This window comes from Periophthalmus magnuspinnatus, chromosome 21, assembly GCF_009829125.3.
Source record: "Periophthalmus magnuspinnatus isolate fPerMag1 chromosome 21, fPerMag1.2.pri, whole genome shotgun sequence".
NCBI lineage: Eukaryota > Metazoa > Chordata > Actinopteri > Gobiiformes > Gobiidae > Periophthalmus > Periophthalmus magnuspinnatus.
Genome location: NC_047146.1, coordinates 7,353,126 through 7,372,406, shown reverse-complemented (window position 1 = coordinate 7,372,406; position 19,281 = coordinate 7,353,126). Strand labels below are relative to the sequence as shown.

At 41.3% G+C, this 19,281-nt stretch overlaps 1 protein-coding gene across 3 annotated transcripts in view; it reads left to right on the top strand.

Annotated features, from left to right (window-relative positions):
• Positions 1 to 19,281, top strand: part of dachd (dachshund d) — a 100,280-nt gene that overhangs the window by 61,566 nt on the left and 19,433 nt on the right. For 2 of the 3 annotated variants that reach the window (XM_033986907.2, XM_033986908.2), the window contains exons 4-6: positions 9,435 to 9,607; positions 9,708 to 9,888; positions 9,986 to 10,117. In XM_033986907.2, coding sequence (XP_033842798.1) covers positions 9,435 to 9,607; positions 9,708 to 9,888; positions 9,986 to 10,117 — 486 coding nt within the window. The remainder of the gene's footprint in view (positions 1 to 9,434; positions 9,608 to 9,707; positions 9,889 to 9,985; positions 10,118 to 19,281) is intronic. The other variant, XM_033986909.2, reaches the window with a different exon arrangement.

Below are 19,281 nucleotides of genomic sequence, written 5' to 3'. Positions count from 1 at the left end.
AACTAGGCTCCTCTCGATATGGGGTCCGCGCTCGGCCCTGCTGCAGAGCTGAGTGGAGTCAGCCTGGAGACCATGCACTAATTACTGTAGTGTTTACTGCTCTGCTGGATAGCATTTGTATCATTTTGGATCATATCAGTGAGTCAATGTGTTCTGCTCTACAATGTTAAATAAGATATTACAATGGAAGCTTTCAGGGAAAAATATGATCCACACATGACACGTACACATAAAGCATGTGTCCTGTAAAGAAGGCTAAAAGGCCAGTCTTAAACCATTGAGCGTGTGAAGTAAAGTAGAAACTTTGCACTTTGATAAGGATGGCTTTAGTCACACTCTCTGTGGCAGCTGTCAGCCCAGCTCCACTGCTGACATTTAATTAGTCTGTTTATGTCCTTTCTAATAATAAAGCTCTGGGTGGAAGGACATCTTCTAGCCATGTGAACCAACCTGCTGGCTGTGTAGCGCTGGTGGCCCCATGCAGTGCTAAATGTGGGCCATGATGGAGGAGAGTGGCTACTTCCTGCTCCTCAGACTGAACAATGGCCCTGGGGCTCAGATCTAGTATCAGCCCTCCTCAATCCTAACCTTAACCATTAGGGGATAAAGCACACACTGACCTGATATGAGTGTCTAGGGGCAACTTCATCCATCTTCTTCTGCAGCTCTCTTGTGGGAGCTTTTGTCAGCCCAAGCTCTTGAGAGGGACTAGATTGTAGCCATAGGCTGAATAGAATTCATTTCATGAGCATATTATAACAGCTTTTAAGGCGCTGCACATGATTTGATTTATGCATTTACGTCAACTTTTATGAAGTTGGTTTAGTCCTTCCAAGCTCTGGTCAAACATGGTCCACTTTAGGCCTGAAACAGCTGCAGTTGTTGTAAAATACGCAACAAATGAGTGAGGAGAATGGTATATCTCCTCCATGCTGATGGGTCTGTCTGTGTGTCTCTTGAGGCACTGGCCCTCACCATCTCTCTATTAGTACAGCAGACTCAGGGGAGCCAGGTGACAGATAAGTGAAGAACGACACACACATTTTAATAGACATTTCAAAAGATAAACCTGATAATTATTTCTCCTTTTAATGAAGTCTAATGGCCTCCTTTTAATTCCAGTTGTGTCGTCTGTTAAGCATCAGTGTAACACTTGAATATGCATGATTGGGAAATTATGTGGCACGCTGATGTAGCTACAAAACACAACTGCAGAACTAGATTCAATTAACAGGAAGGATTGATTAAACATTATTTCCGTAATGATCCATATCAAGTTCCCTCATCTTTGAGTGACAGCGCCCTAGTAAAGGAAAACAGACAGCGATGGTGCTAGGGAGATATGGTCCTACGTAAAAAATATCGAAATACAAATTAAATAACCTTATATAATATCTACCTGGACTTAGACCATTTATCCAGTTTTGTACCATAATGCAAGGTTTAACTAAATCTCTCTGAAAACCTCTCTATACTTACACCTTCGCTCTTCCATAGTCTACACCAGACCAACACATAATCCGTATATATAAAACCAACTGACCGGTGGAGTTGTCATACCCCATCAGCGTTAGTTCTCATTCTTCATTAATCGGATAGATTAATTTGGAGCGCTTTGATGTCGGGGTGATGCATGCGTTGGGCTTGTCCCCTCCTCACTATTCTCTGTCACCACGAATTTAGCCAACGAAGGGGGTTGACCTTTGAAAGTGAAGAGATCAACACAATTTGAAAAGACAATGTCACTTGGTGTAAATGTGATATGTGTAATAAACGACATCCAACCTTTTTGGTGATGGCGGCGCACTCGCAGGTTGCAGGGAATCGGGGCCTGTGTATATGCGTAATTGTATACAAAACACAGACCATTTAAACATACATTAGCGGCTGAATATCACGCGCTCTCATTCAGTCTGATTATATCTAAGAGGATGTATTAGCATAGAATAATAATATCACTGTGTACACAATCAGACTGTAATGACAACACTGTAACAAGCGCATAGTAATGGCATATTCTGTGTTGATTACACTATGAGATGTTCCATTACGTCGCAATCAGTCGCGTTCCAAATGGTAGAAATCGCTGGTGGTGTGCCATGCAAGCACTCAAACGCCAAAAAGGTGTTTCTCTTCAATAATGATATGGGGACCCTTATCCAAAATAGAGCTATCAGGTGTAGAGAATGCATCCTCAACATCATACTCCAACTGAACCGAGACAGGGAATCGGAAGAGCCGTTTTGAACAAGGTCAAGGCTAGCTCCATATATTTTCTACAAAGTCAACCGAAGTGAAAATATGATGCACGGGTAGCATAATTATAATGGTTATTTGTGCTATAGTCGCGTAATTACAGGTGTCTGTGGTAGAACTTTCACAGCTAAAACTCACAGATTAAAATATACAGATAATGCATACCTTGAGATCATTATCACTGCAACTGTAAATGGCACACTTTGTTCCTGCTTTGTGTGGACTGATTATAACAGAGGAAGTGAGAGAACAGAAGGTAAAGATGCTAATTTAGTAATTAAAATAGATGATCTGATGACCACATGCAAACCGATCCCCCAGCCCCCACCTCCATCAAAGCCTTATGACGGCAGAGTGGGCTGTGATTGATAACACTCGTCAATATATTTCATTTCAGGAGCCTTAGTCAAATGACAACTGGTTGTCATTGACTGAAAGCAATCTTTTTAAAAGGGGAGCCTTTGCTAAGTATCAGATGAAAATGATTCCTCTGTCTGCTTGGGTGTCACTGTCTGTAGAAGCTTTATTGATTGGGCTTGAATATATTGCAGCCGCAGTAGTAACAGCTGCTGGTAATATCTCTCCTCTTGGAGCTCTCTGGATCCAGGCGGTAAGCGGATGCTGCTGTGCACTTAGGCCAATGATGTGCGTTTATCAAAAGTGAAGTGTGACAAATGTAAAGTGAGCCTGGTTCCGACCCAAACGAGGCGATCCAGGCGTGTGTGCTAATGTGTCCTGAAGGCCGGGCCCGCTGGCCACCCGGAGCTGTGCACGGCAGCGTTAACCAAAGCCCACCATTGTCTCCGCTCTGTAACACTCGGTGCTATCATGCGCGCTCATGTTGGCATTGCCTGGTAAAGGTCATTTACTGTAATGAGATTTGCCACATGCAAGCATATGGCTTGATTATTGCCCTGTTCGTTAACATTTCCAGCAAAGAGACAAATAGACAGCTTAAAAGTAGCACTCGGGGCTGTTATGCGACGGTAGGTGGGGCAGAGACGTGTTTAGAATTTTTGCTTCAAAGACAAGATGAACTTTTTCACCACAACAGATCTGTCAGCTGGATGATTGATTTTTCAATTTTCATAAGGAATGTGTGCCATTAGAGCCAAAGATTTTAAATTACCTTATAAAAAGATGCCTGCCTTAGATGTGATCCACTTTAAGGACCAACACCTCTGTCTGTCTTGTTGATAATTCTTACCACATGTTACACTCCAGTGGTTTGTGCAGAAAAGCAATTATGTTACCTCATCAAACTCAAAATGTTTTCTTATCATAGATTCTCTTATATTGCATTACATTAGGCGTCTTGGCAGGAAGTCATGCCCACCTGAATCATTGGAAAGTGTATCTCTTTATCCCAGTGTACTAAACACATTGTGTTTGTTGATGTAATTTAGATTGAAATGTATCCAATCATGGACGCTGGTGAGAATGTCTAGCATATTGTCTGCATGTGTTGCGGTCCATGTGTGCGTACCCCTCCTATATATGTACATAATTGTGTGTATGTTTTCATGTTTGCCTCTGCTTGTTAGTGCGAGATGTTTTCTTTTTATGTGTCCTTTTGTTAGCTCGTGTCTGCATACGTGAGCAGGTATTTAACAAAGCCAAGATGTTTACTTTATTATAAACATTAACAAAAGCCTTCAAAGTTGCATTCAATGACACTGAGGGGGCTGCGGGTGGCTACATCAAAGCTCCCATACCTTCCCCTCTCCCCCTTGTTTTAATGAGAAACAGCACTCTCCAGCCTTCACTGAACTTGCCATCTGCGTGTTTTGGGTTGCTTATATTATTAAGTGTGTGAGCTATTTGTGCGTCGGCCTATGTAAAAATGGCACCACTATCCCCCAGACTACATATTTATGGAGTCCCATGTTTGATCTCATGGCTGTAGCACTTCCTCCACCTCGCCCATATTAGGCCAGATTAACAGTTAGTACAGTGAAGATAAATAGCGACGGAGTAAACCCTAAATGTCTCGCTGCGTGACAGACACTTTTTCACAAGCCTTCATTTCCTTCTGAGACCGGTGCACAAATCCTGGACCCAAACCACAACAAAGGAGCCTCCATGTGTGTCTCACCTCTGTTGAAAAAAATGCATAAGCAACATGGGGGCCATTTTACTAGAGCTATTAGGAAGAAACAACGCAAATTGTTTTGTGGAGTGACTCAGTGTGTTTGTCTGGATTCGGATCTCTGTTTTGGTACTGTGATGTTGTGAAGGATTTTGTGCCATTTTGAGAGTAATTTAAAGAGTAAAGTAAATTAATGAAAGATGTGCTGTGTAAATTACTCATTTTTTAGCTACATTTATTAACATTCTTTCCTCTGTTTTTACTTTTTATGAAATATTAAATGTCAGAAACTGTTTTTGTATCTTAGCAGAAAAAAAAACATTCATTTCTTGAATTACTAAAAAAATGTAAATGTACACAGATCTGTACTTGAAGGCAGGATAGGATCAGTAGAATTCTTGTTTAAACATTGTATATTTGTGTCTCAACAAGGGGCCATTTTTACAAGCACAATTAGGAGAAAAAACTCTTTTGTGTTGACTCATTCCGGTTAGCTGCTTGACTGCATGGTCCTGTTCAGTTTGACAGATCAGAGGAGAGTAAAACAACATCTCCCCACCATGAAAGGCTTAGCGCGGAGCAAATCAGCCCTTTGTCTTGTCCAATTCAAATAACCCGAAATGTTTGTTTGACAACAGCATTCACCCACAGTGTGCCGGAGCCTCCAAAACAAAGAGAGATAGGCTTTAAACAAGTCATTTAATTAGCACCAGATCCCAGCGTTCGGCCACACCAACCAATTATACATTCCTTGAGCATGTGTGCAGGTCTTATTTCACAGCACATCCTCTGCAGCCCCTGTCTCTTACAGTACATCTCTGCCTTCCATTTAAGAGAAGGTAAATAGCCCAGACAGACAGCTTCATTAGCCAGCGTCTGAAGGAGCGCCCAGGCCGATTGTCGTTTAAATAGTCGCCTTTTTACTGCGGGCCCGAGCCAGGCGACCTCCGATCAATTACAGCTGACATTATTGTTTGTCGGGAGCTTTTTTCCTGGACAGAAGCAGAAAAAAACACCAGATCGGGCTTGAGCTTTGCCTGGAAATGTAATCTTCCCCGCTCGCTTTGGTTCTTTGGCTCCGCAAACAATAAATCATTCAGTTGAAGAGATAATAAAGTGCCAAGTAGGAGCTAGTTTAATTTTTGTCAGGGGAAATCTGTCCACAACAGAGTTAAGGGCTACTGCTGTTTTCTATATGATTCTCAATGAGTGGCTTAGTCCCGTTTTTCTCTAAAGGGTGAGATGGCCAGAAAAGCCTGTTTAGATGAAGATTAACTGCAGCACAAATCACAGCAGCCTTTCATTTTTGTCGCGCAAATAAATCACTCTAGCTTTTATCATTTTTCCCAAGTATCAGACCTTTAGCTAGCTACTGTTAACCACTGCCGTAACAGCTTTTTAATCACGTTGTTACCGAGGGCTGTTTTAATTCATTCAATCCATCCTCCGCGATTCAGATCTTTGCTTATCCATGCGTAAAGTCCCGAGCACTGCGCGGCATAATAGCTGAGCTGTTTATATTGGTATTAAGTGATTTGTAGTTTTAATGATGGTAAATAGGAGTTCACCTTTGCGAGTCCCCCAGGCTTACTTCAGGTAAATTACTCCAAATGCGTTGTTTATGCCCTTCAGGAGAGAGGGAGAGAGGGGGCTGCTGGGAATTCACCTCGCATCAGGTCGAAACTTCCATATTAGAGATAAACAGAAACTGACAAATATGTTTCGGAGGGTTTGCCCACTGGAATATCTACACAATATCAGGTGATTAATGACTCATGCTCGTGGTACTCTAAGCTTAAAGGAGCTACTCGCTTTGACTACCGTTCCAGCTGGTGTTTGGTTCTGGTATTAATGTTGTTGCTTATTTCCAACACTTTTATATATACTAACAAAAGGATTACATCATACTGTTGTTTCCAACTAAATGTTAATATTACACTGTGGTCTTATACTAGTTCTGAAATAGTGCACAGCCATTTCAAAAGTATTCAGGAAAGGATCAAATTAGCTCTGTTTATGTGATTTTTATTTAGTGTTTCTTTCACTATTTATACCAATATAACAGTTTTAGTGTCACTTACTATTAGAACCACAACCCTATTTAAGAAGATGTATTCCTGGGTTTCAGCTTCCTGTTATAAGCAAAAGTTTGAGGTTAAGCGTCTTGCCCAAGGATACAACGACAGCATTTTTCTGTGGGAGCTGGAATCGCACCGCCAACCTGTGGGTCAGTGGATCTAACAGCTCTACTAATGATGTTTATGTAGAGAGCAGGATTCAAACTGCCAACCTTCGAAACAGTGGATAAACGTTCTACCAAACTGATCTACTGTCGCCCCTTTATTTATTTCATTTAGCACTTTGTTTGAAACTCTTAATCGCCATGGTAACAGTCCAAATTTTTCCCCATTCTGAAACTCATGCATGAGTCTGCTCAGGTATCGGTGGAAGCCAAAAGCCATGAATTGAGAATTTGTTTTAGTACTTTTGTTCAGTGATAACCTTTTGTCTTTCACATCGCCCCGTACCTGACATAACCAACATCCGTCCCACCTGACGTCTCTCAGATGTGCGGCGCTCGGATTTGGTAGGACACTTGTTAGCCTGTGGCACATTCTCCAGCAGCCCTCTCAATGGGCTTTTATTGGAGGAACAGTGCTTAAGACGGAACGACATGAAAGGGGCCGGACAAGCACCGAAAGCGAGACTAATACCTCTTAGGGAGCGAACAGAGCTGCTGCTGTTTTATGCCAATGGGCTGTCTGTCAGGAGCGCTAACCCTCATATGGACCAGGGAAATCCAAAAGTATACAAGCTACTTCTTCTGCTTCTGTCTATTTTTCATCAAAGTGCATATGAAGTTAGACTACATTACCAACAATTTTGCCAATAGCTTTTCTAGTTTTGTAATTTTAGTGAAATTTGACTTCCTGATTGGACACGGACAGCAGATATGACATACATAAGAGGTAATCCCAACTGTTTCCTAGCAACCATTTTGTTAACAAGGGCCAGTACTTGTCTAATTGCGCAGTAGTGTAAATTTGACAAATAAAAATACATGACAGCACCTTTGCTTTAGGAGGGGGCTCAGTTGGTAGAACGTTTGTCCACTGATCCAAAAGTTGCCAGTTCAAATCTCAGTCTTGGCATAAAACGTAAACGCACCACATGTTGATGGTGCGATTCCAGCTTCCACGGATGACTGCTGTTGTTGTGTCCTTGGGCAAAACACTTAACTCACCTCGCCCCCCAGAGTTTGTGTACCCTGGTGTATGAATGTGTGCGTGAATGGCTGAGCAGTTCCTTGATTTAAATAGCTTTGAGAGCCTTGAAGGTGTGAAAAAAACGCTATACACGCTGTATAACGCGACCATTTACCATTTTATTTTGTTGTATTTAGCACCGGTACTGTCCTACCACACCAAGTCATAATGAGAAAAACATGAAAAGCAGTCATATACACTCTTAGTCGGTATGTCTTTATGCTGTGGCTGATTGAATGGGTGTAATGTTTCCACCTGAAAAGCAGAGAAAAGTCTCTTCACACAGGTCCTTGAGTGGCCTTGAAAGCCTGATAGGTAGCCCAGGCCTCTCCATGTTGTCCTACCGTAAGTACCCCTGCAATCAAGCTCTCCGTGGTGTTTTTTAATTGAGCTTAGCCCGCTGAGTGGTAATTGATTCAGACCCGAGCCACAGCCGCGCCACTGATACAAGGCGGCGCTTTGGCCTCCGCCTCTCTTTAATCTCCCTCCTTTGCCTTTATATTGTTTGGGGATAGTCGTCACGGAGAAACTGCATGCCATCTTTCTTATGGAAATCAATGGTTCTGTTTTGGTGAGATGGAGAGGAGTACTTCTTATGTGCTTTCATTTCCACCAGTGTCCTTCTCTATAGAGGCGGTGCCATGTAGATCCCCTTACCCTTTGGCTACTGATGTTTTCTCACAAGAGAGGAGTGGACTTGTTTGGTGGATTTCTGTCGCAGTATTTGCCTTTCTTTCTTTTTTTTCTTACCTTGAACAGGCCTGCCAAGTGAAAGAATAAAGCAAAAGTGAGTGAAAAAATCAACAGACAAGCTCAATCAGATCCAAAAGTGTGTGTGAGGTTGTCTTTAAAGCAAATTCATGTGAGTGGAGCAGGAATGAGACCAAACTGTTCCCAGTCACTTTTGATCCTGCAGTTCAAAGTCCCTAAAGAGCAGAGGGAGAAGAGGAGGCACCGGTGGGGGGACTGTGTCAGGCAGGGGGGGTCCAGACACCTAGCTCTGACCTTCTGTCTGCACTTGTGTCCTTTAAAGTTGCCTTGTTTTCATTAAACCATCAGAAAACATGGTCTCAGGCTAACTAACTGTGACCCCCCTACGGTATCTTTATTAGGCCTTCTTTACATTTCCAGACGGCTAATGTCTTCAATTTCCTCCGTTAACCATGTGAGACTGGCTGCAATTGAATAATTTAAAACATTTGTAAGATATGTCTGATGTTGTAATGTAATCATTTGTGTGAATAAAGAGGAATTGAAGAGCTCATTATTGCGAGTCTGGTCTGAGGGTCGCTATATTTAGCCTGAAGTCAGTGTGGTCTACTTGTACAGTCTACTTGTTTGTCATTAGCACATTGTACTATTCTTTTGGGTAATGACCTCCAAGACGCCAATGCTTCCACTGACTCTTTACAAATATTGAGACAATTTACTTAATGTGGTCTTTTCTTTCATTATGAAATAATTAATGAGTCTTTATTACTGTGTAAACTATGGCCTTTGAATCATTGTGTATATAATTATTATAATTCCCATCTTAATAATAATTATTGCAAGAATATCTATTATTCACATATGCTGTAAAACATTAATATGTATTATGTTGGCGTAGAAAGATACCAGAGAAGCAATCAATTTAAATTATTCAATTTTGGGGCTAATGGGTGGCAGTACAAAGCTTTAGTGTTATTGGATGGGGAGTTTAAAGGGTATGAGTGTGGCGGGAATACTGATGAATGAGCTGACTTTTCCACTCAAGTTTCGCCTTTGAGTACAGCTCTTAATACGCTTCATTGAGTAACCAACTACCTCTTTATGTGTTTCAGGCCTGGAACTCCCCTTCATGATGATGCCACACCCCCTGATCCCAGTCAGCCTGCCCCCTGCCTCTGTCACCATGGCGATGAGTCAGATGAACCACCTCAGCACCATCGCAAACATGGCTGCGGCAGCACAGGGTCAGAGCCTGCCCTCCAGAATGGTCACCTCAGTTATAAAGGTACATTTTATACACAGAAAAGTAATATCCAGGATGTTTGAGTGTTGTTGTGTCAGGTCTGGTGGGTATTTATTTTGGCTGTGTGCTGTTGTGCTTTCAGGGCCTGCAGGAGCGTGTACAGGACAGTCCTTCTCCTGCTCCTTCTTTAGAGGACCACAGGAGGCCAGGGAGCCAGCCTTCATCCCATCGCAGCAGCAGCGTGTCCAGCTCCCCCGCCCACACAGAAAGCTCCTCAGATAGGATACGTACGTCCCTATATGAGCTCAAAACACAGAGACACAGTGAGAGAAAACCCACACGCCCTACTCCACATTTCCTATCGTATTATGTGTTCAGAAGTTTGTTCCTAAAATATTGTGTTTGCTCTGCCTCTCACAGCAGCACATCACAATGGCCTGTCGATAAACCAAGCCCTTCTCGGCCTGTCCCCCAATATACCCCCTGGTCCCAAAGAAGGGGACCTGGCCCATGATATGAGCCATGAAGCAAAGAGGATGCACGCTGACAAAGGTGAGTCACGTTGTCTCTAGAAATATGCAGATAAGGTAAGTCACATTCATGATGACAGGTAATGGAGTCTATTATGAGCAGTTATGTTGAATATAAAGCGGGGTTAGTTCTTACATTTTATGTCTGAAATATATTTAATGTGGGCTGATGCTCAAATCTATCTATAAAAAGAGTTACAGGTTTACAGAAGAACCAAAGTACTGAACAATGCTTTAGGAGTCTGAACATTCACTTTGGAAGCTACAGTACTTTTAATTAGTTCATACATTTGTTCGTATTTTAAAATTTCACATCTGATCCCACTTCTGTCCTTCCACTTCAAAAATCCAAACATTTCCAATTCTTTTAAGATTACCCTTTTATTTTAGCTTCAGCCAATTGTTAATATAACTCACTTTTATCAACTATTGTATTGCTAAGAGACAACATCAAACTTTCCTTTCATTTTGTTGTTGTAAGAACATTAGAATAGAAGTAACTGTGTGTGTACATTAAAGTCGTGTACTGCCGTTTGCTGGACTAACCCTTGAGGTCAAACATATGCTGATCCATAAATCAGCTTGCCTCGCACAAACTGATTTCACATTAATTGCTAGCATTATTTGATTATCATTTTGCTGCGCTCGTAACAAAAGGGAAGGGACGAATCAGATCTGAATCTTATCTAACCATGGTGGATTAACTACAAAATGAAGCAAATAATAGATTTGAGTATTCTCTGTTGGTTGGAAGCAGAGCTGCTGTGGGTGAGACCGCGAGGAGAGAGGCTCGATAATGATATTAAACCCACTATGGAAATCAGTGGGCTGTGAGCTCCCTGTTGGCACCGTTGACGTGAAGATCAGTGTTGGACCTTCGCTTACTGGGTGTGAAGTAGTGAATAGTAATAATTAGCAAGATCACGGGCTGAATTTATGGGTCACAAACTGTCTGTCTGGGAGGGAGGGAAGAGGGAGGGGAGGAGAAGGGGGAGAGACAAAGCAAACACCAGTATCAACTTGCCAAATGAACTGAAATTCTCCTTATTCCTACAAAAGTGGCTCTTCCGCAGTCAGATAATCAGCACAAATGGATTGTAATTTCTTTGCAATATTGAAGGAGAAAGTAAATGACCCAGCAATCCACACCAATTCAGCCTTGTTGACCTACACACATCCACTGGCAAACACGCGGCGTATTATCTTTTAGATTGTCAATTCCTAATATGTCACTGGACTTGATTAGGATTCTGAGCTCTCAGCAGTGCACCAGGGGTCTCGGGCTGCAGAAAACATTTTTATAAAATAACCCATTAATGCAGAGGAGTGCAACTAAATTAGTTACCAATTTGCTGAGCATGAATTAATGAAGAGAGCTTCTCCCGGCTCCCACAGTTGTAATTTTCATAATAACCCCAGACCTTTATTTGGCAGGTTGTTTAGTTTTTTCGTTTGAAGGTTTTCATTAGTCTAATGAGGACTGTGCAAGGGCGAGCAGTCAGCACAATTTACATGAGGAAGCTATCATAATAAATGAGGCAATTTGAATAACATGCACAGGTTTATGCGGCGAGATAAGAGAGATTGTAGCCAGCCTCCATTCAGAGGTAACCAATACATTAGAAACAGCTAATATCGAAAGTAATTCCAATAAAAGCTTTAAGTGAAGGGAATAAAATTAATGATAGATATATTGAACAGTAATCATATGATACATGACGCATTAGATTAACACAATAAACGTCTTCCATTGTAATAGAAGGACTAGGCCTGGCCATGCGGAGATGTGTTTATGACAAGCTTTTTAATTAGGCTCGTTCGCGGCATCAGTTTGTTTAGATAAATGAGATAACATTGCAATGGTTTAATGATAGCTCTCCACGTGTTTGATCTTTATGATTCTGGCAGAGCATTAAATTAATCTCTCGTAGTGCGCTCTTAGAAGACTCCGAGGAAGGATGCCCTGTGCTCATATGGAGCTGCTTTAAATAGTGCGACACCTCAGTGATGGCCGCTATAACACACGTCTGTTTCATGTCCTGTCGCCATCAAGGACAAAGACTGTTTGTTGTCCATTAAAAGCCTCTTTCCAAACTTGTGTCACCAGAGCAGTCTAACCAGATGGTACTTTTTGGGGGTTGTTGTTTGAACTTGATTATTTTTTGTCCAAAATCTGCCAGCAAAAGAAAGATAGAAAAAAAAGAGATTAGATGATGTTTGAGGAAAAAAGGCTAGCGGAAAGCTAAGTGTTATCTCACATGTGACTAATTGAATTGCTTCAAACACAAAAGTGTGCAGCGCGAGCTTCCGACAAGCCTCTGTCTCGTGAAACAGCAGGTAGCTGACAAACAAGGGGAAACCTGCCTTTGGCTGGAAACTTACTTTGGACATCAAACACTTGACATCATTTTATTTCCTCAGGGAGAAGGTGTTTGAAACAGAAGCCATATGCATCTACATCCAAGTGCTTTTGGAAATACCATGTGGCATTTCAAGTTTTAAACAACTAAAATGACCACTTTCCCTGCTCGCTTCAGTTTAACACGCCATGCTGTTCAAATGGAAATACTGACAGGAGCGAGGCGCAGACAACTGTATGTAAACTGATTCTGTAAATCATATTTTAAAAGCGGGTGATTCACCGGTAATGTGATATTGGCACTTCCCTGCTAAATGTTATATCTGTGTGTTGACACAACAGGAGATGCACTGGTAATGTCTGCTGCTGCACAAATGGAAGCTTGTGGTGTATTATGTCACCTAGAGGTGCATCGTTTCATACCTGCTATCAACAGAGCAATCATCTATGCATCCACGTGACCACAATGAGCCATTTTCTTTCTCTTGCATTTTTCCATACCACACCTCTTTCTGTATCAGGAAGCAGATAAGAGCTGTGATCTGCTTAAGGCTGGCGCTCTGTCTGTAGTCCCAGTCCGAATGATTAAGTGTCCAGGTAGCACAGTGTCACAGTCTATTAACATACAGCTGCTTTGGGCAAGGACCTGTACTTACTGATGGTGAGAGCATTTAACACGGGGCTTCTCAAATGTGGGACGAAATTCAATAGTGCTAGGGTTTAGTTTTTAGGTTTTTTTTGTTTTTTTTACAGTTGCCTTTGCAAAAAGAGTTTGGTTTCTAGTTTTTAAGGCCTTGTATGCTTAAGGAGTAAATAATACTTGTATTGGGCCTTACAATTGGTGAGTCTTAGGTCTATTTTAGTCAGCTCTTACTTTATCTGTACTGTCAAATCTGAGAATGTGAAGTGTTTTACCAAAGGACACAAAAACAGCTTTCCCTGGAGGGAGCAGGGAACAAACCACCTCGCAACAGTTATCCAACTCCAAAGCCTCTGTCTCCTTTATAGTATAAATTAATGATTTCAAGCTTTTATATTTTAGTTTTTTTTTCATCTTTTAAATAAAACAAGTGAGTGCTGCAACTTTGTCTGGGCTAAAGTTTGAATGTTCTGCTCTTTTAAACATGTCTCGATACACTATCATTAAAAGTTGTACGGAACGGCGTTTTCTCTTCATCTTCTTGACTTTAATGCCTGGCGTTTTGTTCGGTCCTCCCAGTGTCCTTGGCGTTCCCCGTTCTTCAAACACATTGCTGACTACCTGACTTTTCCCCCTCAACTCGGGAGGCGAGATCATTAGCCATCACAGGCCTCAAATGTGACTTGGCAGACAATAATGCTTTATGATCAAACAACTTGTCAGTGCGTCCCGTCGAAATGAAAGAGTGCAAAAAAATAATTCAATACAGGATCAATCAAATTTCCTTAACCCCCCTCCCTTGCCTGGTGCGTGTGGAGAGAGAGAGTGCTGATGGTGCAGAGAGGGGCTATTCCTCCAGGACACGGGAGTTCATTTGGATATTTGTTCTCCCCTCATGAATGTTCCATTGCGTGACACCATCTCCTGCTAATCACATTTCACTGAGAAAAGGTGGAGGTGGCGGGGGAGAGGGGGGTGATGCTTTTAGGGACGTTGAAAAGAGAGAGGTTCTTTTTAATCTTTGAAATGCCTCAAAAGTGACAGAATGCTTTCTGCTGCCAAGACGTGAGCCTCGGATGGGGAGATAAATATGCTGTGGTCAGCTAAGTGTATCTAGTGAGCAGAGAGGCAAATTTAATAATGCATTATCATTCACTGGCGAAGGTGAAATCTCCCTGTCCATCAGAAGCTCAGGCCTGTTTCATGTTACCCTTCACTGCAAATGAACAAGTGCTTTACTCAGCCATACTAGAGATGCACAGTAGGCATGGCCGCCCCACCTATATATGCTCTCGGGAAGTCACTCCACAATCAAAGCGTAAACGGACAAAGGTATTTAAAAGTAATATATACAAAATGTTATCTGTAGCGTGGTACTGTTATTTCAAAGTTTCCCTGTTTCTACTGACCATTAAAAAAAAACAAAAAAAACCCATTATGCTTAGTATTCAACTCTAACATACACAAATCATCATTTTACATTTAAGTTTATTAGTTTACAAAATGGTTTAATAATAGAAACGGGTCCACTGACTTCCCACCTCTTCACAGTGGCAGTAAGCAGTACATTTTTTATTCACATGTTTTTATATAGTTGTGAAAAGGCTGCAAAACATTTTAGAACTGTACATGTGTGACCTGCAGTGAGATTTTGGAGTCAGTGGGCGGGGATAGGGGGGTAGGTGAAAACTGAAATTTTGACATGTAAGACAATGCAGGATTACTCAAACATGCAGTCAATCAAAATACAACTATGTGTAAGTCAGTGCTGAGGGAGCATCATTATAACAGACTTAAAATCTTTACAATATGCCGTAATACAAAGTTGCTTCTGTCCTCTTGACTAGCGACGCACGCATGTTTTCACCGCCCACATAACATCAGTAATGCTATGTTCCTTTGTCGGATCACTATAACTTTACACTCTGAACTTCTTTATAAGAGCTGTAGTTTTTAGCTGCTCTGACCCACTTTATAAATCATCCTTTTTAAACTGAAATCCTGACCTGCATTTTTCATGTACAAAAACATTAACTCACTGACTAACAGGTGGCATAGCAAAGAGATCATGTGCGTGTCATATTCTTGGCTCGTAGGCTCTTCGCACTGTTTTTTTCCATCTAGGTTAAGCTTATCAAAAACCTTAATAACAAATAAAAGTAGAGTAATGTATTTAACTGTACGTTCTCAATATCTAGGTTCATTTGTTTGAATTATGATCATTACAAACCTTACCTTTAAAACGGTAACCTTCCTCTCCTTCCTTTGACTGAACACAAGGTGCGCTTTACATATCAGAGCATCTGCCGCTATGCAGATTGTGCCAGCATACTTACCCCGACGCCCTTGGACAACAGCGTTTAACAATTAGGAAGATTAGGCACAATGCTGGAAGAGAAAAATTTGTGATTCAAAACAATACATATTTCCGCTGCGGCAACTGCTGTGGACAGATAAGGTTGACCCTGAATATGTATTTGTGCACTTTTTCAAAAGACATTCTGCGAGGTTGTTTGTCTAATTTCATATTTACATGTAAACAGTAATTAAGTGTTGCTGCCGACATGCCAGGGCCGAGCTGTGCCAAGGTAAACATCGCCTTAGTAGTTTGCCACAGTTCATCATGTTTACAGACTCGCTCTGCCTGAAGAGTGCTGTTTGCGAGCTCCTTCCTTGGCACAGCCCATAAAAGTGCACCGATCGGCCACAGAGAGCTCCGCACGGCGTTCTTATCGTCGGCAGGTCTGCGCTGACTTGAGGACATTGAGAGTCAAACCTTTAAATTTTCACTCGGCGATAATTACGCTGCTATACTTGAGCTTTTATATCCTTTCACAGAGAAAGTAAATCATTGCTAATAAAGAGCGGAAGAATGGGGGGCGGAGGCAAAAGTGCTTCAGGACTAATTCTCTTGGCCCCCTCCCTCTCTCTTCCTCTATTCTGCTTTTTGAAAAGACTTCCTTTCTCCGAGTATTCCAGTCACCTTGACTTTGCAGCAACAGCCCCATAGCCGTGTTACTTATCCCGCCTAACCCCAGTCTGTCAATTAGGTCTTTAAAATTTAATCTCTTTAACTGGAAATACCATGCCAGCTTTATTAATTCACACAGCGCAAAGGAAAGTGTTATGAATAATGTTATCAAAACAGATTTCCACACGTTTAACACTTTGCTTCTATTAAAGCCCTTAAGTATTTTTATAACTGTGAAACCAGGGCTAACTAATGGATTTGCATGTGTTTCTTTGAGCTCCGACAGCGGGCCAAGTGCGTCTTTAAACCAGAGCGTTTCAAAGTTTACATTTCCCGTTTCTTCATGTTTGCTTCTTTCATCTGGATTTAAAAGCAGCTCAGTATATCCAAAGTCTGGATTAGCGCCAAGCTCCGTCGACACAACACCAAAAAGCCTTGCCTCTCCCATAAGGATTGCACTGGCAGCCAATGACACTACAGTAATTTCTCCCCGTGCCCCCTCCCAATACATAGTCATCAAGTAGCAAGGCTATCTGGCCAGGCACACCGAGCTAATGCTTGTTCTATTAAAACCCAGTGATTATGGGGGATTTCCTCAATGTTTGTTTGTTTGAATGTTTAATTATCTATATGTAATTGGCATGCATATTGTGATGTTGGGAGCATATTCCAGTGGCATATTTTGACTGCTAGTCCACATTGCTATCGGTTAGAAACAGCACTCCCCGGTCTCTGCTGAAAGTTAAGCCGCACAAGGAGTAGCTCTAATAAATTAATAAAGGCTAAACAAAGAAGAACCAAACAAAGGGTGCGGTATAAAAGGGTGTAGGATTTGTGGGTCAGAGAGATTAGAAGGGTATACAGTACAAATGATCCCACTGAAATAGAAATAATTCAAGCAAAACGACCAATCGATAGTCAAGGCCATTTTAATCTGCGGGATTGGTCTGTCAATACGTGTGCGTGGTCAGTGGAGGTCAGTGCGCAAAGGCGACGCAAACACCTTCAAACAACCTGAAGTCTCTCGTCAATAAGGGAATCAGAAACCTATATATCCCAGCCTGCTGTTCTCCTTTCGTCCTCACGGTGTCTCACATCTAAAGCTGTGGGTTTAGCTCTGTGACCTTTGACCTTTAGTTCTTTCAAGGGTGGGACTGCTTAAGTTAGACGCAACCTTGTTCATTTTGGAAGTACGTCGAAGGAATACAGTCTAACATTTACTCTATAATTACTACGCCTGTTTGTACTTTGTAGTAGCAGTAGTTTAAATTGTACCACTTCCTCCACTTCAGTTTATTTCCCTGTGATGCTAAGGGGAGTTTTCTTCTTCCCACTCCTTTTCGAGCTTCTATAGGAACAAATTTGTGTAATGTGCTTTAAGTATACCTGATACATGTGCTTAAAATAAATAAATAAATGAAATGAATGAAATAATCCTCCTTTACTCTTTAAGCAACCTTGACTATTGGCTCTAACTACTAAACTGTTAACATTACAACACTTTGAATGCCATACAATTAATTACACCATCTTAAAAGTTATGTATAGTTACGTATTTAGCTTCCCACATAACTTCCCACAAAAGTACCACTACTACTTCTGATACCGATATTGATACTTTGACTTTAAGTGTCTGCGAATACCCGATATCAACCCATACCAGTGTAGGGGCAGAAAATGGCACTTATTCCTTTAAAACAGTTAAGTTATGACACAAGAGATCCAATTGTGTTGTGTTACCACTATATGTCCTTCTAATTAACTACTGAGCAACTTTGTGTGAGTAAAAGCTCAAACATTATGAGACATTTTCAACCTGGGAAACATCCGATCCGAAGCGATATCATGTAATCGATACCTGACCCAGTGATTTTTTCTGTATCTGTGTCAATATTTGTTACCAGTGTTGATATCGATGTGTCCCTAATCATTACTAATAATACTGCTACAACCTGATGTGTGTGTACCAGTCATTTTTTACCAACTAGAAGTGACTTTGTACTTCTAGGATTACTGCATTTCAGTAGACATATTTCATTTCTTCATATCTCCTCACCTGGACAAGTATATTTGAGTAATTGTACACAGAACGCCTTGTCCCCTGTACTGAAATGCCATCTTTGTGTGGGGTTAGGAGCTGATTTGAAGGTGTGCCGGCAGAAACAAAAGTCTCTGTATGCTTTTATGCAGTCATCACAGTCAGCCAAGCCTGTAATCCTCGGAGGTCCGATAATGACATAGCCCCTGCATTTATTACATGGAGGAGAGGAGAGAGGGAAAACGCTGACTTTGAACAAATGAACACTCTGACCTTTATGCAATAAATATGACACGGGCCGCATAAAAAGACAAGATATCTTCCTCTTGAATGGAAGACAACATGGATTCTGCTCCCCTGCCTCTTGCTCGCAGTTTTTTTTTTTTTTTAGTACGCACGGCACGGTTTTCCACTCATTTTTTAATGGTTCATGCTGACGTAAAAACACAATAACATGAATAGAAATATAAATACTGCTTGTTACGTTGTTCAAATGAGATAGAGATAGTTTTAGATAGATATGTAAAAAAGTATATGAAACAGTTAGCAATACAGCAATGTTACTAAAAAAACTAATTACAGATCAGATGGTTTTCAATATTCATTTCCTGAAGACAAACAAAACAGATACAAACAGTGCCATTTAAGACTAAACTAAACTATCTTCAAAGTCTGCCCTGCTCCAGATGCTTTTACTGACAGATGACTCTAGACTCTCCATTAGAAAGAGCCAAGCTGATGTTTGACGATTAGAAATGACCTTGATTCAAATGTGATTAATTGCCCAGCTCTAGTTTTCAGATTTATACATTGCATTTTGTTTCAATAAAACATTTGTCCCCTGGTTAACAATTGATCCTAAAACAATTGTTCCTTTCAGGGCCAGTGTTTCTATTTCCATAAAAAACCTGACCGTGTCTGCGCTTGTGGAGCGTTTGGGTATAAGGCTTTTTAGGCTTTGACAAATAGAAAGAAAAGTCTCATACATTCTGTTTAAGGGCCTGGGTTATGGAGGAGCTTTACGTGCCCGGTATTCTAATTCCTATTTTAAACTTCACTTGTGTGCAATTTACAGCTTTGAAAGCAATAAAAGATATTCAGTGTGTGTCTGTGAAGCGGGCGTTTTACCAGTGAGAATCGGCCTTTCACTGTGCCTTTTGTATCTCAGTGTGATCCCA